The following is a 23,733-nucleotide window of genomic DNA, read 5'->3' on the forward strand; positions in this document are numbered from 1 at the left end:
GGGCTCAACAACTGTTAGCAAGTGGAACCTTTGCACAGTGAAATAGGGAAAGCAAACTGCACAGTTCATATTAACAGGGCCAGGTGACACAGGTAAAATTGCCTGTGATTCACCTATGTACAACTTCTACTCTTGATTTTTTTTTGCCCCAGATTGGTCTGCTGCTGCAGAACACAGATAACTTCTTGAAGCCTTGAATGTTTTGTGGTTAAAAATTAACTAGGTTATTTTTAACTTTGCACCACTCTTGACTTGCACCACTCAAGGGAAGAATGTGGCTTTCACACAAATGCAGAGAAAATGTGGACATTAGTAGGGCCTGTATGCCTTACTTTGGAAAAAGTGGTATGTGTTTTTTTTTTTTTTTAACTCTGCATTTTACATTATATACTGTCTGTCTTTTTTCCTAGCCTGGCACTCTAAGAAGTTAAATGCTAATTATGCTCCAGATTAACCTGTAATCAGTACCTCCCGTTACATCATTCGAGTGATTAATGCAAAAGCTGAATTGAGCGAAGCCCTCACGGAGTTTATTTGGGCAGCCCACGGAGGGAACCACGGATAGTTACTTTGCGAGAGCATTTTTCCAAATCTTCGAGCACGTTATCATGCTCATGAGACTGCCCTCTGGAGCAGTGTCAAAGGCCTCACTAAAGCCATGCTGAATCATACATACTAGGTCATTACCTTGGTCTTTAGTGTCATCGTGTAGGCTGGGCGAGGTGCTGGCTTGCCTAGAAACCCCTTCTCACACACAGCCGGGCTCTCCTCACCCTCCCTGCCACAGCCTCGGATTTTCCTGAGGTAACGACACTTCAGAGACACCTTTTTTCTTTCTTTTTTTTTATTAGTCAGACACCTGCTTCATTCAATTATTCCTTAACACTGCCTTAAGATATACCAGACAGTACTTCTAGTTACATATTAAAAGTAATCTAAGGAAGCACCTGGCCACGATTTTATTTATTTATTTATTTTCAGTGAAGCCTGACAGGAAGAGGGCATGGAGACACCTCAGCTCTCTCCCACTCGCACGCTATTTCTCCGTGGGCAGCAATGGGACCCCAGTGCCCCTTTGTGTTTGTTTTTTCCCTCTTTTCCTGCTTTTAGCCCCCCCACCGCTTGCCCGTTGCTGTTTGAACCCCCGCGCACCAGCCGGGCAGCCATGACGTCACCGCTCCTCTCCTCCCGCCCGCTGACGAGGCCTGTCAGTCAATCCGGGCTCCGCGGAGGGGCGGGGGTAAGTCGGAGGCCTGGCCAATAGGCGCGCGGGGGGCGGTGGTGGCCTGGCCAATCCGCTGCTCGTTTCTTCAGGGGTGCGGCGGTTGCTCTGCACCGGACCGGCTCTTCGCTGTCACTCCCGGCCGTTGTCGCCGTTTCTGCCGTTGTCGCCGCGTGAGGGTTCGCGCTAGCAGCCGCCACCGCAGCCTGGCCCTGTCCCGCTGTCATTGAGGATGAGCCGCCGCGCTGCCCAGCGCGCCTCCCGCCCTGCCCGCCCCAGCCTGTTCATCTAGCGACTGGTGAGGGCGGGCCGCGTCCTGCTGATGTGTCCGGGCGAGGGGGTGGCGCGGGGAGCGGGGCCGCGGCAGCGGCGAGGCTGGGGCCGGCAGCCACGTAGTCCGGGCGGGGACGCGCTGCCAGGCGGAAGGAGAGCGGCCCGGCCGCTCGCTTTGCTCGGGCTCTGTTTTTGCCGCCGCCCGGCTACGTGGAGAGGTGTAACGAGAGTCAAAGCGGGCACCTTCCTCCCGCCCTGCCCGCCTGGTCTCCTCTGCTGCAGATTCCCTGGGGGTTGCTCGTGTTTCCGAAGTTCTTGCAGTGTCTGTGTGTAGCCGTTGGGTAGCAGCCTACAGTGCTACTGGATTTGGGCAGCAGCGTAGGCAGCAGAGAGCTCAAATCTTCAGTTGATTTTAAAGGATGTTTCTGTGCTGTCGTCTCAGGGGCCACCCACTGGGTCCTTTTTTTTTTTAATAAAACAAAATGATAAAATGACAGAGGAGCTTAATTTATGAACCTTTCATTCAGACAAGGGTTATATTGTCATTGCTATGATAGCAGAAGTCATAAAAAGCATCTTGAGAACCTCTGAAGGTCAGCTACTGTGGGGTACCCAGTGGTGGCACAGGCTAGTGGCCCTGTAATCGAGACAGCTGAGTTCTCCCAAGGTCCAGAGGTTGCAGCAGGTATGGTGGAACCTTGTGTTTTTTTGAGTTAAGTTGGATTTTGTGAGGATCTTTACATACAGGCAAGTTACATTTGTTTAAAACATGCCATGTTGTTTGTCTAATCCCTTCTGAGAAACATTTTGACAATTCTGCAATACCTGTGGGTAGCCTCATTAGCATTCAACTTAAAAATTTAAATGCACCCTGGCATAAAACCTTAATCTCCTATGCAGAACAGATGATGACTTATCCTACTTTTGAGGTAATAGAATTATTCTTCAGTCCTTTTATAACAGCCTTTGAAGATGCTGTAGTCTCCAGAAAACACAGCTCAGGGGAAAAAGTGATCCAGTATAAGCCTGTATTCAGAGATTGTTTTTCAAATCCTTTGAGTCCTGATTACTCTTTCCAAGATTTTCTGCTTGTCTGTTTTTCTTAAAACTTGACGTTAAACTGGTAGCTTGATGTTTCCCTTTTTCTGCTTGTGTGCCTGATCAATATTTTTATATAAAATATGCTGTGCATTCCAATATGTTTTTCAAGGAACTCGGCAAGGTGAATTTATGCCCAAGTTTCCAACAAACATGCACAGAATTTCAGAATACATTAGGCTGTCTGTGAATATGTAGTCTTCTGCGTAGAAATCAGTAATCCGAGTGCCCTTTAAGACTTTGGAATTTTCTCTGCTTGTAGCTGGAGGATGCTTACGCTGTTATTTATCGGGCAGTACATTTATGTTTAGTGGTTTCTTGGAATGTATTCTTGAGGATATATTGCTTGAAATTAGTGTGTATTTTATTAGTTCCCAATTTCAATTTGTTAGTCACTCTTGTCAAATTCTCAACTATTTCTGCAGTATTGGTGAAAGTTGCCTTTAGGTAAGAATATAGTCAATAGAAAACCCTGGAAAATCGGTAACAAATAATCTTTTTTTTTTTTTTTTTTGATTCTGTAAGCTTTACATTTGTCTTCTGATAAGTTTACCAATAGGTAACCTGTATTGTGAGATTTTTGTATACAAATATTCTTGTGATTTCAGTGCTATTACAGTTACAGGCCTTCTGTGATGTTATGGAACAAGTGATCTACTTGATGGGGTTGGACTAGGTGAGCTCTAGAGGTCCCTTCCAACCTTAACGATTCTATGATTCTAGGAATATTCTTAAACATCACCACACTTGCTAAACAAAAAAAGAAAGAGTTAAACCCTTCTCCCTGCCCCCCCACCTCCCCATACCCTTATGGCAGTGGCCTTGTCTACCTGAATGGTAAGATCTGAAATTATTGTTTTATATGGTGGTTTTATAGGAAAAAATAATCCTGTAAATAATAGGAGGCACGTTTTTAACACTTTTTTTTTTTTTACTTTTTTCTTATTTTTTTGAAGTGAAAGTTATGCTAAATGTCTAAGGAATTTCTCCTGCATGTCTTAAGGCCACAGTACTTTTAGTAGTAATTAAAAATGTTAAGACTTGGAATTTATGGAAAATAGAGGCTAATACTTAATTGTGTTGCAGGAGCAACAAAGACTGAGTAACTTTTCACTAAGTTCATTCCAGATCTAAATGGTATTTAGAAAAAGCAATACCACTAAAAATAGTAGGTCAGACTTATGCCCTGCAAAAGAGGGCAGGTTAAGACAGTTTTATGGCCGAGAAATTTCTTAGCTTATTCTAACTAATGTTTAGAATTTTAGCTGCTTTCACACTTGCTACACTTGCCAGGGGTGACAGCTTTGATTTTTAGATTTTAGGGGGGGGGAGCCAAATCTCTTCCCTGAGGGGAAAAGCTGAGTAAGAGGGCTCTACCTACTCACTTCCAGGCAGCAAGAGTCCACACACGCTTTGCTGCTGTGTAGGAGTTGCCTCCAGGTTGATTGTGACCTTTTATCTTTTCTTGGGCTGTGAAGTAAATAGCTCATGCCTCCAGAAGGCTATGATAGGGAAAATACTGAAACCTACTTGTTGCAGAAATAAAGTCTGACTGGTATTCTAATATCTCCATTGTGTGCTTTTCTTTTCTCTTCCCTGAATGCTTTTCTTTAATGAAAACTTATATATATAAATGTATATATTTAAAGAGCTTGAATTCCAATACATAAAAATGCTAAATAGCATTATTATTTTTCAATCTATTTATTTCTGTCAATAATTACAGCATTAGGAGGAGACTGATATTGCAACACATTTATTATTAGTAGTAAGCAACCCACAGAAATATCTGTAAATAAAAGCAGACACATAGTTGAGGATGACATATTCTAGATGTTCAAAGTTTAAAAATGCTGGTGCTGCGCTTGTTTCATGGTTTTGTTCATTCAGTGAGGACTCAGTGTGCTCTAGAGCTGAGCATTTGGGCAGTAATCGCAAGGTTTTCACACAGATGTGAGCATCACTTTATGGTACTGAGGTCTTGATTGTTAAGCTTTCATTTAAGAACTTGTTTTGTTTCTGAAAATAGTCAGGTCTGATTACTGATCTCTTTGGGATGGTAGATTTAGTAATAAAACTGCTACTAGTGTGCCCGTTATCATGGAAGGACAGGTACTTGATCTAATGCCTTCTCTCAAAACTTAAGGTGTATATTGGTTTATCTAGTATTGTAATTTTGTAGGAGGCCTGAGTTAAATGGTTTACAAAGAAATAATTCAGCAGAGTCAGATTCCAAGTAACTGCAATAAATATAATCACAAAGGATTTAGTATGAGGTAGGCAGGATTTTATTTCTTCCTAATTGAAGGCTTCTTAACTGTTGGTGCATGTTTGGTGTCTTAAGAGTTCAGGTGCTTTAAAGAAGCTTTTTTTTCTTTACCTTCCCTCTCTGTTCCTTTCTTCTTACTCATACAAGTTCTTGTGGAACCAGGGACAGGGAGTGGTTTATTTTCTTCATCATTTTCCTCATCCAATTCAGTGTAAAATGGATGTATATGTTTGGCCAGGGGAAGGTCTGGTATAGTCCAAGTCAGGACTGCTTTTTTCGGGGTGGTGCCATTTCATACCAGTTTAACCAAGAGCTAAGTCAACTCTGTCTTGTGATTACGTTCTTTTTATTTTCACTTTACCTTCTTTTTATTTTCACTTTACCTTCTTTTTATTTTCACTTTACCTTCTTTTTATTTTCACTTTACCTTCTTTTTATTTTCACTTTACCTTCTTTTTATTTTCACTTTACGTTCTCTGTAGTACCAATATGCATGTCTTAACGAAAGATGGGCTTATGGAATGGTTTCCCTAATGGGCCATAATCTGAAGGCTAGTAGCACAGACACTGGTAACACTGATTCTAATCTTTTAGGGGCTCCCTGGAGCATAGAGTTGAAGAGAAGAACGTAGCTTCCATATAGTGATGGAGACCTAATGCAAAATTTATACCTCTTCCACATAGTAATTTTGTTGCTTACGGGAGTATTGATGGAATAAGGCAAACGGATTTGAAGATAGTAACACTTTTGATGTTTTTCCTGTATATTCAAATATTTTGAAGAATTATTACTATTTAGAAGAATTAAGCATTGGAGATTTCAGGCTGATAATGGTGATTACTTGAGTTACTTTATTTTCTTAGGGTGGGTTTGTTTGTTTTTGTTAGTTTTATTTTATTTTCCCAGCAGTGTTGCCCTCCTTGAAGGGAGGGGAGGAAAAAAAGAAGCTTGAGGTTACCCACCCTCCTAAGCAACTGACTTTTTTGATCCAATTCACCAGGTAGCCTCAAAGATTGTTGTCAAAGCAAGGGAGGGAGATGACATTAGAGAAGGTGTGGAGAACAGTCATGGCTGTTCAAACAAGCTGAATGCCTGAATGGGAGATCAGATGGGCGGAGACAAAGTCAGTTATCTCTTGTTGTGTTGCTCCTGTACTTGCAGGCTTAGGTTGATATGTATTAATTTGGCACAGTTGCTGTAGAAAAGACTTTTTGTTGACCAGTCTGTTCTGTTTTGTTCTCTTTTAGGTCTCCCTTGCAATTATGGAGTTTTAGAAGAATCAGATAGTGTGGAGGGGGACTCTCCCTCTCCACACTCAAGGCAGTTTGCTTTTGGAATTTTCTATGGACAACACTGTTTGTTATATACAATGGTAAAATAAGACTTCTGAAAATATATATTTATAAATATTTATTTTGATCAAGTGCCAAACATAACAGTACAAAGATTTCTAATGGCAGCTCAATAAAACTGTATATAAATTGTTGGAATTATACATTTCTGAAGGCACTGTATCATGTACTGAATTGGAGTGCCTTGATACACTCAATGATCATTCCCCTGAAGGAGAAGAGCAGCTTCAGAAGGGAAGATGAGTTCTCTCGTGCCAGACTGCACTCTGAAATGCCGTTCTCCGCAGCATGCTTTGGATGTTATTTCTGTAGTTACCAGAGGAAGTGAAAGCCAGATCAAGGCCTTTCTCTCATCTTACTGCTACAATGCTGCAACTATAAAGGATGCCTTTGGTAGAAATGTTCTGCATCTGGCTTCATCTTGTGGCAAAAAAGGTGTGGTTGACTGGCTGGCCGAGACCAAAGGAGTTGATCTGTTGGCTAAAGACAAAGAGTCTGGATGGACAGCTTTGCACCGGAGTATATTTTATGGATACATTGACTGTGTTCTGTCATTACTGAAGGTGAGTGTACAGCTGTCATCTTCCTAATGAACAATTAGCAACATTTTAGTTTTCCTCAGTATCAGCAGTGTTTAGAATTTTATTGATTAGTTCAAAATTTTCTTCAATTTATCTCAAAGCTTCTTGAGGATTATAGTAATATTATGTTTAGTTCAAAATTCATTGATATAATTTAAGCTTGTCCTTGTATTCATGAAAAGTTTCTTTGCATACAGAAAACAACACTAAGTAATTAAGTCTTGATTAATTGTGGGATTCCCCAAAAGACTGATTTGTGTGGACAGCACTAGGGCAGGATCCTAAAGTACAGTGTGAACTTGATATCAGCTTGAGGATATGGTAAAAAATAGCTTCTTTGGTAATTACACTAATTAGTTGCACCAATTAGTGTTTAAAAAAAAAAAAAGTTAATGATGAGTCTTGTGTTTGGGTGATAGGCTCTTCAAGATATGCAGCTTTTTATTATTTCCAAATGCATTTTTGTATTAACCTGGGTTTTTACTCAATCCCTCTCATGCCTTTCTGTCAATTGCTATTTATTCATTACCTCTTAGCACTTTTTTTTTTTTCATTTTGCTCTTCTCCTGTTCATGCCACCCTGCAACAGGAAGAGCTACATGTGATTGAGGCATCTGAAGTCTTTATAATCACATGAGAAAAGGAAATATTTGCAGTTCAGGGTTACTTAAAAGCAAACCTGAGGAGAATAACTGAGGTTTTTGAATTTAGCCCTTTTGTTTTAAAAGTTACTGTGACTAGGCATATGTAGGCATTGAACTCTGCTCTGAATAAATGGCTTAAGCAAAAAAGCTGTATATCCAGTAGTTCTTAATTCCTGGAAGTTTGTGTTAGATTTGTTATTCATATTCTGCATTTTCTCAGAAGAAGCAGCTTTTGCTTAAAATTGCCCTAAAGTAGGTATGTTTCCTGTGGTTTGTGTGATTCTCCTCTGTAGCACTCGAAGCCTTTGTTTTGGCCCTTATCCAGATGATTAATAAAGTTGTTACAGTACTGTTTTGTCTTTGTTATGCCCCAACATCTTTGTTAGTAGGTTTCCTTTAAAAAACTGAACAATGTATGGTCTTACTCTCATGGCTCATGTGTTTCCAGTTGAGTTACAGGTTAAAATCCCTTCCTAGGGAAGTGACTGGATGTCCTTCTCTCATTTCTGAATGGAGTGTGCTCTCAATTCTGATGTTTCATGCCTTGATCTCTCTCTGACATGAAATTCTCTTAAGGGTTTCTTTTATGTTAGCCCTGAACTGTGGTACGCAAGTACAGTCCTATTACTTATCTGGTTCTGCTTAGGGACATCTGCAGTTTTTTCCTTCAGAGTTCTCACTGATATCTGACTTTCTTAAGATCTGTGCTGTTAGCAGTACTTTCTTGTGTACTGAGGACACTGTATATACAGAGGAGAGGTCCATTCCTGTATGAGCTCTGTAACGATGCCTAGTTGCACTTGAAGCTTCAGAAGCAGAGTGATGATGTCTTGTATGGCAACTAGTGTCCTCTTGCCTTTTCAGCAACTGTGAACCACTGTTCCCCAGGTGTTTTCAAAGGCACAGTAGGTCTCTCTAATCTTCTTACTTCTCTAGCTTGTCAAAAAAGATTCTGCAAGCTTGCTAATACAAGAAAATAGATTCTTCAAAGCTGTTAAATGTATTTTTGAGTAAGTACTTGCCCCCTCTAGGTGACAGTGCTTTGCCTTCAAATGTTTTCTGTACGTTTTTCCTGATTACATCTTACTACACAGTCAGTGTTCCTACAATAATATTGAAGTTCATAGGTCAACATAATATATAGCTGAACAGAACTGCACTACTTTTTCAGATTCAGTTATAATTGACTTAAATTTTAGTTGAATATTAGCATTAATTAAAAAGAAAATGTTCTAATTGTTTCATCTGGCTTACTGCAAGTTTTGGAGTTAATTGTAATTTCCCCTTCTCTCCTTTTTCAGCATGGTGTTAGTCTATACCTTCAGGATAAAGAAGGTTTATCATCTTTGGATCTTGTGATGAAAGACAGGCCAGCTTATGTGGTGTTCAAGAAAACTGGTAGGAAATCAAATACACAGTATTTTACAAGGAGGTCTGTTTCAGCAGAACATAAATGTGTGTAGCTGTTTAGATAAATGTTATGTTTCTAATTAGGATTATATTAAATGGTGAGATAACAGAAGTTGTGGGGTCACTAATGTCATAAGACTACACGAACAGCATCATAGCAACAGGCACAAATTGTGTGTGCATAGAGAAAAGGAAGGAGTAATAACAGATTTTTAGCAGGAAAGACTAAGCGAGCTGGGCCTGTTTAATCTGGAGAAGACTGAGAGGAGATCTGATCAATATGTACAAATACCTGAGGGGTGAATGTAGGGAGGATGGGACTAAACTCTTATCGGTGGTGGCCAGTGACAGGACAAGGGCTAATGGGTTCAAGTTAAAAACACAGGAAGTTCCATCTCCGTGTGAGGAAGAACTTCTTTCCTGTGAGGGTGACAGAGCCCTGGAACAGGCTGCCCAGAGAGGCTGCGGTCTCCTCTTTTAGAGATCTTTAAAACCTACCTGGGTGTGGCTCTGTGCCACATGCTCTAGGTGTTCTGCTTGAACAGGGGAGTGGGACTACATGATCTCTAGAGGTCCCTTCCAACCTCAACCATTCTGTGAAATAAAATGCCAAGTGATAGTCTCTTTATTTGTTTTCAAATCATTGGAGGAACTTCAGTCCCCTCAGTAGAGCAGCTTTTACTACTTCTGTGACTTTTAAAAAAGAGGGTTAATTTCAAATTGCAGATGCTATCCCTACAATGCATATTTAAGGTTCCTTTTTAGGTAAAATGGCTTTTGTCCTTAAATTTTAAAGAACAGCAGAAGTTTATTTTCAAATTCTGTATGCATGAGACTGCTAAATTTGCAATCTGCAGATATATATGTATATATATATCTTTTTTTTCCCTTGCAGATCCCACAGAAGTGTACACTTGGGGAAACAACATTAACTTTACTTTGGGTCATGGTGGTCAACAGAGTAAACATCATCCTGAACTGGTGGACCTTTTTCCTCGCAATGGCGTATATATCAAACAGGTATTGTGAAAGGAGTACATGGGCCCCTTTTTCAGTGAACCTGGGAGGTTTCATGTCAAACTTTAGGAAATTCCTTTGGAAAATATAACTTTGAGTCTCCTCCTAGTTTTGTCTTGTAAAGAGTCTCTCTTTGTGATAAGTCTGATTAGAGGGCTAAGGAGCATTAGATGGTGTGTACTATATTATGTTCTCTTTACCCCCTTCTGTGAAAACAGGGTTCTGTGATGTGAGAGGTTGATAACTATTAAATATTTCCAAGATAAATCAGACTTGCATATCACTAAATAATTCAGAAGCATGATACCTCTGTAGCTGTTCTGAATTTCTAACCTTCTCTGCAAGTCTCACAGTGAACCGAAGTGGAACGATTAAGTTGATACATGTTGTGTAAAATGTTTTTTTTGTTAAAATCAGCCTGTGCTGCTGTTTGTTGTTGCTGTAACAATGTCTTTTTTCTAACAATTTATTGTGACTTCAGATTAAGATTAATTGGAAGCATTTTTTAAATACAATTCAAGCAGCAGTCAGGGCAAATGATTTGTTCTGCAGTCTTGTTTTCGTCAGCCCTTCTGAGTGTTCTTGCCCTTAACAGTGAGTCTTCTGGGCTACTATTAGGTTGTTAGGACCATATTTGATTGCATTTTAATGAGTACAAACTGCAACTCTTTTCAAGTATGTTAATAAATAATAACAAATGTAAAGCCAAATCTGTATTCCTTGCAGGTTGATTTGGTATTGTCTGTGCTCTAATGCTAGTATCCTGCTCATTTTCACAAACAGCTAAGAAATCATTACCCTTGAGACTACTTGTAGTTTTGTTTAAATCTTAGCTTTTAAAAAGACACAGACAAAGGCCTAACTTCTGTTTATGTTCTGTAGCCATACACCAAAATCAGAGGAATTCTCGTCTAAACAGTGTATTTTCTAGACCATGGATGTAGTAGCTGGACTAGTCTAGTCATTAGATCTGTATGGAGAACAAAGATTATTTTTCTTTATAATAAGCAAAGATCAGGGCAATACACGTAGTAGAAGTATCTGACTTTCAGGTGACTCCGCCTTTCCCTTAAGAAGGAAGGGAGGTTATAGTGATATTTTGTAGTGGGAAAGTCTCTTGGTTGCTAATTGTGTTAACTTTAAGACAGGCTTTTTGTTGTAGTTGAGAGGATTAACAGCATAGGCCACCATGTAAGTTTGCAATCATCTTTTTGCTTTGTTTTACTTTGGTGTAGTTGACATTTATCCTTTTCCATTTGTTCGTATTAACAACCTTTTATGATTATTGTATTCAGAAAAGTTGCGCTCTGGTCAGTTATCTTCTTTCAAGAATGCTGTTTAGGTTTTTTAAATCTTAGAATGACAATTCTGTATTGTAGCATTTGATACTGTTGCATGTTCACCAGTTCTGTCTGTATTGTAGTATGTATTATCTATTCTAAAGCTGAACTTCATAAAATATTTTTGGCCTATAATTAAAGTTTATTCAAGAAAACTAATTACTTTTATACTTCCCTCCCTACCTGTTTTACCTTAGGTGGTGCTCTGCAAATTCCACTCTGTGTTTCTTTCTCAGAAAGGACAGATTTATACATGTGGGCATGGACAAGGAGGACGCTTGGGTCATGGTGATGAACAAACATGCTTGGTATCCTATTGTTTTTTTTATTTCAAACATGAAGTATAAAAACTGAATTAGAGCTTTCTGTCAAAGTACTCTCGATTCTTTTTTTTTTTTAATCAGTTTGCTGATGATTTAAACAACAAAAACGTCTCTAATACTACTAATGTGGAAGACAGGCAAAATGTACATATTTACGTACATTTAAATATGCTTTCATTTAGCTGGTTACAAACTCAAACTTAGGTGTTATGGCACTGCTGGTCTGAAGGCTCGATCATATCAGGTGAATAAAAGCAACTTTTCTTCTGCTCAGCTACTGTCCTAGATAAATTTATGATACTGTCAAATGAGTGCTGGGACTGATGCAAAGGAAACAATAGTATTTTGAGGCAGAAATGATATAGAAGTGATTTTAGTTTCTGTTGGTGTAACTTTAGTTATATATGATCTTTAGTAATCGTCTAACTTTTTTTTTTTTTTTTTTTAAATCTCTCCTCCCCTGCCCTGTTCTGCCTGGTCTTCATGTTTAGATTCCGAGACTTGTGGAAGGTTTAGCTGGCCATCAGTGCTCCCAGATAGCAGCAGCTAAAGATCATACTGTTGTTTTAACAGAAGATGGCTGTGTCTACACGTTTGGTCTAAATACTTTCCATCAATTGGGTATTCTTCCTCCTCCTGCTAATTGCAGTGTTCCCAGACAGGTAAAAAGATAACATTATTTAAAGTGGTGGTGTTAAACAAAGTGAAGTGTGGTGATAAAAACTTTTTAAACTTTTTTCAGGACGATAGAGTAGAACATAAATTCAGATTAAAAACTTGTTTCTGTATTACTGTACACACCAGATCTTAATGCTTGCCTCACTGTGTCCCCATTTAGATTTTTTTTTGTAAACTGAACTGCACTAAACTTTATACTGCTAAATATGATAAGATGCAATTGCCAAAATCTTCCTTCCCTCTCACTTAGCTGTTGCTGAAATGAAGAGTAAGAAATGAAGTAACTATTTGAGATAGATTCCTCATCCAGTGATCCCAAATATGTTGGAGAACATCAAAGAGCTGGATGGTTGCATCCTTTGCTGGAAGTGCTGATGGTCCTGCAGTTGTAATGCAGTTGTATTGGGAAAAATACCAACAGGGAAGAGAAGCAACCAAAGAGAATCAGTGATGCATCAGGGCATGGTTATCAGCATCTTGGCTAAATTTATTTGGTCAAACTGTAGAACTATAAAGTTCTATGTTTATGGTGTATTTTTTCTTTTTTAGATAAATAAGGATTATTTTATCTTTTATTGAAAGAAAAATTCATCTGGAATGGAACAACACTATGCATTAAACCAGTAAAGTATTAGAAAGATAGGAAACAACAATTGGCCAAGAGAACTACAGAGACCAAGTGTTTTGGTCTCTGTATAATGATGGCTGTGTATCCATGGTATTTGCTTTGATTTTGATCATCAAGACTGCTTTGGAAAAATCAAGTTAAATTTGAAAAAAGTAATGTTAGCATTCTGCGGTGTCTTTAGGGGAGTGAGATTTATAAACTAAAACTTTGTAAATGAAACTTTTGCAGAACCTGAACCTTACATGATTGTCACTTATACTTGTGCTGTGCCATTCTGTTCAGCATCTTGCATATGAAGACAGCCTAAAGGTTGGCTTCTAGGCCTGACAAGATAGGAACAGTTCTGCTTTTTTTGTCAGTAGTGCAAGTGTCCCACTTGACAAACTTCTGAAATCCTGACTCTTTAGACTGTATGTGCATTGACACCAATACTGCATCCTTAATAACTTTAGGAGTTAACTGTTGTCAGAAGTTTGTACATGTGAAATTCACCTGTTGCTGCTTAATATTAAGATGTACTTTGGATTTATACTTAGGTTCAGGCAAAAAACCTGAAAGGTAGAATGGTGATTGGAGTGGCTGCAGGCAGATTCCATACAGTGCTATGGACTAAGGAAGCAGTGTATACCATGGGTCTGAATGGCGGCCAACTAGGTAAGGTAGAAGTGTTCTAAAAATAAACCCCAGCCATTAAAAGCTGTTACTCATAATGAAGCTGTCATTGCTTCTTTCAGTGGAAGCCTGGCTTAAACTTTCTCTTTTTTTCCTTTTTTCCCCAGTCTGACATCATCCTGCCACCCTTTTTTCTAAGAGTGTTTTTCATTCCTGCCAGTCACTTTCATGTTTTGAGGTGATAGGAGCTAGTTAGACTTAGCTGTTACTTGGATTTTTTTTATAACTCTTTTGCTTTCCACGTATCTTGCATGGCCCTGTTCCTGAAGACTTTCAGGAGATGGTATTACAGTGCTGTGAGTTTCCCCAGAGTGTGCTTGTCCTCCCACAGTTAGTCTTCTGCTGCCCTTAATAAATCATAAACTAGTATTCAGTTCTGTTTCTTATGTTCTTCTTTCCCCATATGCTGTAAACACAGCACACTACTGTTAACTTTGCCATGTCAACTTTTTCAGGTAAAATAAATTCCAATATAAAGAGTATAAAAATATATATCTATGTTTTTTTCCAACAGTGCCATTACCAGAGTTGTCACTTAATTCAGGATTACTCTGGAAGTCAAGAAAAAATGTAACAAAATATTTTGCCAGCTAGTGAACTGATGAACGAATGGGTTATCTTTTGGTAGAACGGAATAGTGTAATGTTGATTTGGTTCTGCATTTCTGCACTTCTGTATCGGTGCAGACAACTGCTATCTATTTCTGGTTAGCCAGCTGTTGTTAGCTAGCTAGGCTAATGTGTATTAGTCCTGACATCAAATTCTGACACTTTTTTTCTTCCTATGTAAGATTGCAAAGGTATGTGATAAAACTTTTGTTAGAGAGGAATCTTACTAACGCATATTTTGGGGGAAATTTCTTATTATATGCACTCACCATATAAACTTCTTCATGGCTGCTTGTGTTGAGATTATTCTGGCACCCACATGGTTCAGCGCAGTACTGGGTAGAAATAGCAACTTGAATCACGAGCGGGACAGTTGAGTCAGCCTGGCACTGTGATGGACCCCGCTAATAAACCTTGCCCTTCTCGGAGGTTTGGGTGTAGCACTGTACTCAGGACAGCTAGCTTTGCTGCTCACTTCTGCATTTCTGTACCTAGATCCACACAGAGCACATGGTTATGTTGTGTGCGCTTTTAAAGATTCTTTGTGTTAGGATTCTTGGTGCAGCAGAGCATTAATGGTCTGATTGACTTTGTTTTCAGAGGCTCCAAAGTTATAACTCCTGCCCTGTCTGTTTCTGTTACTCCCTGCCTTCATACTTACCTGCACTTAAAGTAACTTGTAGATCTAACTTGTTTGGTATCTTCCAGTGGCTGGAATAATCTGTAGTTTACATTGTGGGGTATGAAGGGTAGTGTATTGAACTGTAAGGTGATCAAATAAGTATCTTGCAAAATGCCTTTCTTTGGAATCCTTCTAAATGGAAGGAACAGTATGACTATGTAGTCTAACCACATTAAATATCTTGCGTGGTAGAAGTGACTGACTTTTGCATGGGTATATGTGTATTAAAGCTTTGAAGTTTCTGTTATTTCAGTTTGTGGTAAACTAGGCTAATTTTTTTTGATGACAAATTATCTAACTCCCTCTATAAGTGATCTTCAGTGTAGTAGAAGAAAACTTTCAATGAACCTGTGGAATGTCAGATAATGTTCTTGGGGCGGATTGTATTTTCTAGGTTACCTGCTCGACCCTAACGGAGAAAAGTGTGTAACTGCACCTCGCCAGGTTTCTGCTCTACACCATAAAGATATTTCAGTGTCCTTGGTCTCGGCAAGCGATGGTGCTACCGTCTGTGTTACTGAAAGAGGCGATATTTATTTACTCGCAGACTATCAGTGCAAAAAGTTGGCTTCAAAGTACGTGGTAATCTTTAATCTATGGTGAAGTATAATGGGTAAAAATTTCACTGGAGTCTTATTCTTGCAGACTATTATAAAGATTTTTGTGTTCAAAGTGGAGATGATGAAATGTTTCCCCACACATTTCTTCTGTGCTTGTGATAATTTTTCATATGGGCTGCACTGCACTCTTGTGCCCACTTTTTAAAGTGGAGGGGAATGTTAAGGCTAAGTTCTCACTCAAGTTCACTAAAGATGTTTACAAAAAAAATAGTAAGGGTAAGTAAATGATAATGAAAATGGTGTTTTTGTTCATTGATTAGCCTATGTTCATATAAATGCATCTTTGTAGAAGCACAGAAGTTTTGTATTTCTATTTAGTTATGTTGTTACATTTCTGAATTAGTAAGTTGATCTGTATTTCATGTTGCATATGTATATATGTTATGCTATATAGAATAATATAAATTGGGAGGTCGTCTGAACTGTATACTAAAAACTGGATGGAAATCAATGAAGAAATTGGGTACTTTGCCTCACAAGTTTAGGGGATGATTTCATCTCATTCTCTCTTAGTTGCTTTGCACTAAGAGATTAGTATAGGTTATTAAATGGTTCCAACTCTCAACTGAATTTTCATCTTTGGTTCAATTTCTAGCAGAATTTGTTAACAAATGCTGGCTTAATGACTGTTTTAGGCTTTGTTTCCTGCATGATTGGTTGAAGGATTGGGGAATGTTAACCACCATTTTCTGCATTCTTACACTAGTAAACTGAAAAGAAGCTATTTCTATGGTTTTGGTCAGCTTAAAAAGCCCCCAGATCCATAAATTTTTGGCATACTAAGATATGATGATATTTTGGTGGTGTATAATGGTACTTTAATGCAGACATTTAAAATGTGTACTGAAATGTGCCTAAGCATAACTTCTGTAATGTTGAAGATCAATTTACGACTTAGTCTTTTCACTGTAGGATTTTGTGAAAAACTTGTGGGTATAATGTGATTCATTCAGTGCAAAGCCAAAAAAAAAAAAAAAAAGCAGTCATGTTAATTATGTCAGTTTAGGGGTGGTAATTTTTCAGTGTCACTACCTCAGCAATATTTTTGATGCCTCTTAAAGTGAAATAAGCAATATTCATATATAGTTAAGAAGTACTGATTATTCTGTGTTCTTTCAGACAGCTGAACCTTAAAAAAGTTCTTGTCAATGGGGGATATTTGGAGTACAAGGTAGATACCCAGAATCTTAAGGAAAACGGGGGCCAGAAGATCTGCATTTTAGCACTGGATGGAGCTGGAAGAGTAAGTTATGTCTTTCAAATCAAAATTAGTAGCAAGCTGCATACAGATATGGGAGAAATGGGTCACTTGAGCTCTTTTGGCAAGCCTTTGTTTTGATTAAGAAACCTAAATGAAACGGACCTTTGGGGCAAACACGTGCTGAAATAACCAAGTAACTGTGTTGTGTTGTTTTGCTTTAAACACAAGATGACAGAATAAAATTTTGCACAGCAAGTACCCAGTTGATTTGTGTAGAGTTGTTAAGATAGGTTCTGCCCCGTGCCCTCAGCGAGGATCGTCACCACGTACAGTAGTTTTTGTTGGGTCTTGTTTTTCTTATCAGCAAGCCCCCAATGGCTTTTTAGCGGAGGTGCAAACTCCTTTACTCTTGCATACATGTGTCTCTATATAGCTTACTGGATGCATGCTTCAGCATTTTACTGTTCCATCCCTTATCCTTAGAGTGGCAGTTCACAGCCCGTTTCAAGTCAGCAGCCTGAGAGCTGAGCTGTCAGTGCCACCTGCGCCGTCAGTGCCATCTAGTGGTGCTCACGCAAAGGCCTTGGTAGAGCTGCCTGCTTGAGTGTGCACCGAAGTAGAGGGCATGAGGGTATTCCCTTCCTTCCTCACGTTTCATTTATTGGCAACGTGTCTTTGGGATACTGGTTTAGCTGCAAGGCACTGCTTAGTTTTCCCACATTGGTAGAGCTGCGTCAGCCTGTAGCATTTGTTTGCTGAATGCTGGTAAACGCTGGGTTCTCTAGTGCTTTAGGCAATGTAAAATACTGAGAAAGGAGAGGGTGGCATCCTAATGCTCTTATTTCCTGGATCAACACTTCCTTCTTTGTTTGCCTTCTCTTTAAGACTCAAGAGAAGGGAAAAGAAATGTGTTACTTGGATTCCTTTCCTTCTCCCTCATGTAGGTGTTGTCAGACCTGTGACAGCTCCTTCAGTGGGAAGGAAAGAAAACCTCAACTTTAGCACCACTGATGCAGCATCCAGGCTTTTCCTTGATTGAGGTTATGGCTTCATGCCCACCTCTTTTTGATATCTGTCATGTGCCTGACTGGGGTCTGGGTGTGCATGCAGTTCTTTAGGCTGCTTTTTCTCAGATTTTATATATCAAGGTTTATTTTTGGTCATGATCTTGGCTAAAAATGCAGCCCTTGAGTACAGAGAAACTTGAGGTTTTTGTCAAACGATTAACAGGAAATAGTTTAAATTCTTGGTGTGCTAACTTTGAATGTTATCTGGTTTATAAGAAGACCAAGTAGACAATTCTGTAAATGAAGAACTGGTTCCCTGAGTCCCTGTTCCCACCTCTTGCTGTCATTATTGAAATATCAATAAAATCTGTCCTGTAGGTGACTCTTGTGAAGATGACTTAATATTCATAGAAGCTTTTTAAATGCAGTCATGAGCAGATGGATCTTTGTTATGACACCATTTCTTTGAGTCCCTTGTGAGGTCTTTGTTATAGATGCTTGTAACACTTCAGAATAAACTTTTGAAGATGTACAGTTTCTCCTCTGAATCTCCTTAGATGGCATGTTTCTTTGTAGTGTGTGACATTTGACTGCTTTTATATAAGAATTTCCCCTTGTTCTGCTATTATAGGTGTTTTGTTGGAAGTCATCCAACAATCCTATGAAGCAGTGTCGCTGGGTGTATGGCCGGCAAGTCTTCATGTCTGATGTTGCTTTAAATAAGAATGAAATCATGTTCGTCACACGGGATGGTGAAGCCTTTACAGGAAGATGGCTAGAAGACAGAAAGAAAAGCTCTGAAAAGAAAGGTTAGTTATGACTCTAGTCATTAAGTACTTCAGTATAAAAGCATAATTGAGTCTTAAGTCTCTTGCATTTTGCTGCCTGATGTTATAGTAAGTTTTACTTTGTATTTGCACTTCATGGCTTTATATATTACACTTCTGTTTCGCTATCGGAACATCTGCCCTACGAGGAGAGGCTGAGGGAGCTGGGCCTGTTCAGTCTGGAGAAGAGAAGGCTGAGAGGGGATCTAATCAGTGTCTATAAGTACCTCAAGGGAGGGAATGCAGAGGATGGTGCTGGCCTCTTTTCAGTGGTGGCCACTGATAGGACGGGAGGAAATGGCCGGAAACTGGAGCACCAAAAGTTCCACAGGAACTTAAGGAAAAATTTCTTAACAGTGAGGGTGACAGAGCCCTGGAACAGGCTGCCCAGAGAGGTTGTGGAGTCTCCTTCTCTGGAGATCTTCAAAACCCGCTTGGATGCAGTCCTGTGCCACGTGCTCTAGGTGACCCTGCGTGTGCAGGGGGGTTGGACTAGATGACCTCTAGAGGTCCCTTCCAACCTTAAGCATTCTATGATTCTGTGATTCTATGATCTAGCTTACCTCTTCCTTCTCTTCCTCAAAATAGTTACATATATTTTTTTTGCTCTTGTGTTATCCTTTTTTTTTTTTTTTTTTTCCTCCATGTCATATAGTACTTCTCTCTCTACAGAAGCATCAAATGCATCTCCTTTCACCTGTCTTTGTCCTGGTGCTGGGATGCGTCTGAAGGCACCTGGTTCTTCATTGATGTTCTTTTTGTCATTTTAGTAGTTTTTTTTTTTGTGTGGTGGTTTATTATTATTATTTTTTGTATCTTCAGGGGAACTGGTGTATTTTGACTTCCTTTATTCCGAAGGAGGCTGCAATACATGTTAGATGGAATAATATCATTCCATATGAAGAGGGAGCAAAACACTTCCACAAGAATCTTTTCAATGAAAACTATCCTATGTGTCACTATGCTCTTAAGGCATGTCTTCTACATTTCAGCTAACAGCTGAAATCTTCGGATCAATCCAGCTTTATTCAGGGACTTCACTGAAGGGCTTTAAGAAATCATAAATTTTGCCTTTTCACTTTATTACCTTTAGCTTCACCTTCCTGTGTTTTTATATTTTTTTAATAGAACTTGCATCAGGCCTTCAGAATTCTTCATGTGAAGTGTCTTGTCAGTATGATACGAACAGTGTGTATGAACGAATTCGACTTCAGAAGCTTGCTTTTGTCCACCGAGCTGTTAGCATTGCTACAGATCCTAATGGATGCAATTTTGCTGTTCTACAGTCAGATCCTAAAACAAGGTATGCTTAAAATATCAATAGCTGTAACTTTCATGTGTGTGTTTTTGTTTTGTTTTCCCCCTTCAATTCTTAGATGAAAGTGAATGGCAGTCTTTGTGGGGAAAACGTATAAAGAAAAAATGAATAAATAGAATACTAAATGATGTTCCTTGCACTCTCATATTAGTGTCTGGTGTACCTGATAGAAGACTGCATATTAGCCCTTTTCTTACTGCTTTGAATTGTAACATGAAATATAGTAAACACTTCTGTTTCTTCTTATTCAAAAAATGACATGAAAATAGGGTAGTTCTGATAATGTACCTTTACTGCCTTCCTTGTAAGGAAAAAATACTATATTTGATATTGTGGTCTGTCTTATGTAATTTTTATTGCCTATATAGCACATTATTAGTAAATATGTAAAGACTTAGGACATGAAACTTTGTTTAGTCTGGCAAAGTAAGAAAAACTTGAACTAAAATACCTCCTCCTTTTCATTAGAGATGCTGAAAAATGTAAAGCTCTATTTAGCTTGTATAAATAAGAGATTTTGGTTTACATGGTTTTAATTTTGTTCTAGTCTCTATGAAATTCCAAGTGTGTCGTCATCAAGTTTTGGAGAGAATTTTGGCAAGCTTTTAGATGAAGCAGATGAAATGGACAACATCCATGATGTGACTTTTCAGATTGGCACAAGAATTTACCCTGTGCACAAGTACATCTTGGCTGTGCGCTCTGACTTCTTCAAGAAGCTGTTTGTTTCCAGTGATAACCAGCTCGATGCTCCAGATGTCCACCGTAAAGATGAAGATAGTGTTGGGTGTGATCTTTATGTAATAGAGAAGGTTCATCCAGATCTCTTTGCATATCTTCTGCAGTTCATATACACTGATACTTGTGATCTTTTGACTCATGGTTACAAACCAAAAGTCATGCATAAAGAAAAATCAGAAGAATATCAAGATGTGTTAATTTCAAACCTGAGCAAAATGAGTTTTGATGAAGATAATGGGAAGTCTGCATTTGAGATCTACAGAAATAATCAAGTGCAAGTTATAAATGAGAAACAGAAGAACAAACCTAAAAAAGGCAAAGTTGCTGGTGAAGAAGGTAACCTCATAAAAATGTTGCAAAGCCTTGCAAAAAAATTTGGACTCAGCAATCTAAGTGGAAGGTATGTGAAGGGAAATAGACATGGTCCAGAATATGAATCTATAATATGTTTTACTTAACTTGATTTTAACTTCAGTTGGCACAAAATTAGGAGGTTAGTTAGGGTCAATTAGTCTGCCTTTTGGTTGTAAGGATGAAAGTTGTACTAGTGTCAAGCACTGTCAGCCTTTCAGTGCAAAATCAGCCGATTTGACGTTTTTTCCCTGGAGAGAAAATGGATATGACATTTTGAATAATGTCAGAAGTAGAATTCCCTAGCATGATTCAGTATGTAAAACAAGGCTTTCCAACTGGCTTCTGTGTCCTGGCAATGGGCTGTTTCCCCCTTATTCTGTTTGGTATCTCTTGATGTTATTTAGACCATCTAGCCTGGCATCTCTGGGCTGTGAACTCTGAGACTTGACATCCATTGCAAGTGATCTGGCTTTCCAGATTGACTGCAATAAAACATCGATATTAGTTTTGCTAGAGACAGCTGATTTCATTGAGCGTTGGATTGATGGAGTCTTATGCTCTTCTAGAAGAATAGTTCTTCTATTTTTGTAGATGGTGAGCATATTTAGCATAAAACAGTAAAAAGTCAAGTACTTGTACAACTGAAGCTCTTTTAGTGTTATATGAGAAAAGTGCTAGAAGTCAAATAGCTCTGAACTGTATCTTTTTTCTCTTGCGTTTGCCTCCTTTCCAAGGAGGAAATGAGCAGTTTTCTTGCATATATGAAGATGTGTAAGATGTGAAGCCTAAAGAACCTAAAGCTAGGTTCTTATGTAAAATTTTCTTGGTAAAGCATTTTCCTTTTGAAAACAAACTGTTTTATAATCTACCAGCAACACTCCTGGATCTTTACCAGCCCAGTTTAAAAATTTTCTTCATGAGTTAGGATGTCATGCTGAAACACATGTCTCTTCTACACCATTCCCTTTACTTAAGATACTTGACCAGGAGCAATAAATGTAGTTCCTAGTTTTTTGACCTTGTGATGATGGGCTTAAGCCTTAACTATAGCAATATGACTTCAGCAGAAGTAAGATTATTCTTACACCTTAGCCATGTCAGACATATTTTGTGCCTTGCAATGAGGACTTTTAATGACCAAACCAATCTAGTTTTCTGTGATACATAGTTTTGATTCTTTTTTCATATTCATATGAGTCTATCGAAGGGCTGTTACTTATTGAATCTCTATCTGTTTGTTTTTTAATAGTTGGAACTATGTATTAATTGTAGTTTTTAATTACTCTTCTTTTGCAGATTGGATGGAGTCAGATTAGAAAATGGAAAGATAAACGTTGTCAACAGGAAAAATGGGAACAAACCAAAGCTGAATCAGAAGAAATGGTAAACTTGTACAATTTGGTTGTGTGTGTTGTTTCTTTTTCCCTTCCAGCCCCACTTCTCCCCGTTTCTCTCTTTTGTCATCTCTATCTGTTGAGTATAGACTGAGTTTTAGCTTCTAGAATACACATCTCTTTCGCAGTAGTTGTTATTTGGAAGCTAAAGCTGTTTATCAACTGATACATGAATTAGTAATCTGGAATAGGTTATATATTTTTTTGCTTCTGTTGCACGTTAACATGTTTTGTGGATTAATTGAGTTGAGGAGTAGTAATGACAAGGAAAGTCTTGATGGTAGTATAACTGAAGTACTTCCTGACTTTTACAAGAATCTTTTGCACTGTTAGTAAAACTTACGTTTGTTTATTTCTAACCAAGTTATCATTTTTTTTTTAATGAGGAAAGTCCCTGAAATATTTTTCAGCAGGAGAAATTCACTACACTTTAACCAAGTTGCTCACTCTTTAGTTCCATTGCTCTGACCTTATTTATAAGGTGGTACTAAAAGTTGAATAATACATATATTAAAAAAAAAAATGTTATGTTCAAGTACCTTTTTGTAGAATTTGGATTACCTTACTCTTAAAATGCACTACCAAATCTTATGGTAGCTATTGATTAATACACTTAATGAAGACCACTTGAAGTTGTCTAAATTGATTATGGCTGACTTTAGTCAGAGTATTTTGAAACAGATAGTTACTGTTTTGAAGGAAGTATTTAAAATGAAGTGACTCTGCTTTTTGAGTAGCTTTGCTTTAGATGAAGAAAATCAATCTTCTGAAGCTGTTTTGCCTGTGCTATTAGGTTCACTTCAGCTGACATTATTAAAATTGAGTGTATTTTATTTGAAAAGCCTAAACTCGCTTAAAGTATGCAAACATTTATTGTAATTTATAATTTATCTATATATACACTTCTGAATAGTCATAGCTCTGATCCCCTTAAATGTCTTCTAGTTCATACCTCTGCGATGTGACCCTGAAATCCTTAGATGGAAAGGAATTCCCGTGTCATAAATGTGTACTTTGTGCAAGACTTGGTATGTGTATATACATATATATTTTTACTTTCTGTGAGTGAAATTTTACTGCATCTCAAGCTGAAACTACTTTCTTTTCAGATTATTTTCACAGCATGCTTAGCAGCTCATGGATTGAGGTAAGCTTAGTGATAAACATGTGTAATGTTAAGTTTTAATACATCAAATAAGTGAAAATGTTATTCCAGAACAGCATGCTCTAAATGAGCAGGAAAGTAAGAGACTAGATTCTTGGATCCCACTTTCAAGGCAAAGAAATGAGCTTTGATTTATCCGAATGAATGAAATTCTGTATTATGTGACAATGTTTATCAAAAGAAATAATTCTTTTTACTTTGTTTTAAAGGTTTATATTGAGCTAGTTCATGGGTGTAAAAGGAGGCTGATATCTGTAGATGAATTTTCATGTCCTTTCTGTAAATGATGTTCATGCAGTCTGGAATAG

General features: G+C 38.3%; 1 protein-coding gene across 1 annotated transcript in view; it reads left to right on the forward strand.

Moving 5' to 3' along the window:
- Positions 1-1,446: 1,446 nt before the first annotated feature.
- The window catches only part of IBTK (inhibitor of Bruton tyrosine kinase), a 48,497-nt gene continuing 26,210 nt past the window's right edge, over positions 1,447-23,733 (forward strand). The window contains exons 1-15 of the mRNA XM_088520291.1: positions 1,447-1,520; positions 6,111-6,778; positions 8,742-8,838; positions 9,746-9,870; positions 11,405-11,515; positions 12,022-12,192; positions 13,373-13,490; positions 15,193-15,373; positions 16,538-16,661; positions 18,258-18,435; positions 19,582-19,756; positions 20,319-20,912; positions 22,163-22,249; positions 23,206-23,288; positions 23,370-23,407. Coding sequence (XP_088376417.1) covers positions 6,455-6,778; positions 8,742-8,838; positions 9,746-9,870; positions 11,405-11,515; positions 12,022-12,192; positions 13,373-13,490; positions 15,193-15,373; positions 16,538-16,661; positions 18,258-18,435; positions 19,582-19,756; positions 20,319-20,912; positions 22,163-22,249; positions 23,206-23,288; positions 23,370-23,407 — 2,406 coding nt within the window. The 5' untranslated portion in view covers positions 1,447-1,520; positions 6,111-6,454. The remainder of the gene's footprint in view (positions 1,521-6,110; positions 6,779-8,741; positions 8,839-9,745; positions 9,871-11,404; positions 11,516-12,021; positions 12,193-13,372; positions 13,491-15,192; positions 15,374-16,537; positions 16,662-18,257; positions 18,436-19,581; positions 19,757-20,318; positions 20,913-22,162; positions 22,250-23,205; positions 23,289-23,369; positions 23,408-23,733) is intronic.

Source organism: Tinamus guttatus, unplaced genomic scaffold (assembly GCF_059628265.1).
Source record: "Tinamus guttatus ecotype Peru unplaced genomic scaffold, ASM5962826v1 Tinamus_guttatus_pri_ptg000085l, whole genome shotgun sequence".
Classification (NCBI taxonomy): Eukaryota; Metazoa; Chordata; class Aves; order Tinamiformes; family Tinamidae; genus Tinamus; species Tinamus guttatus.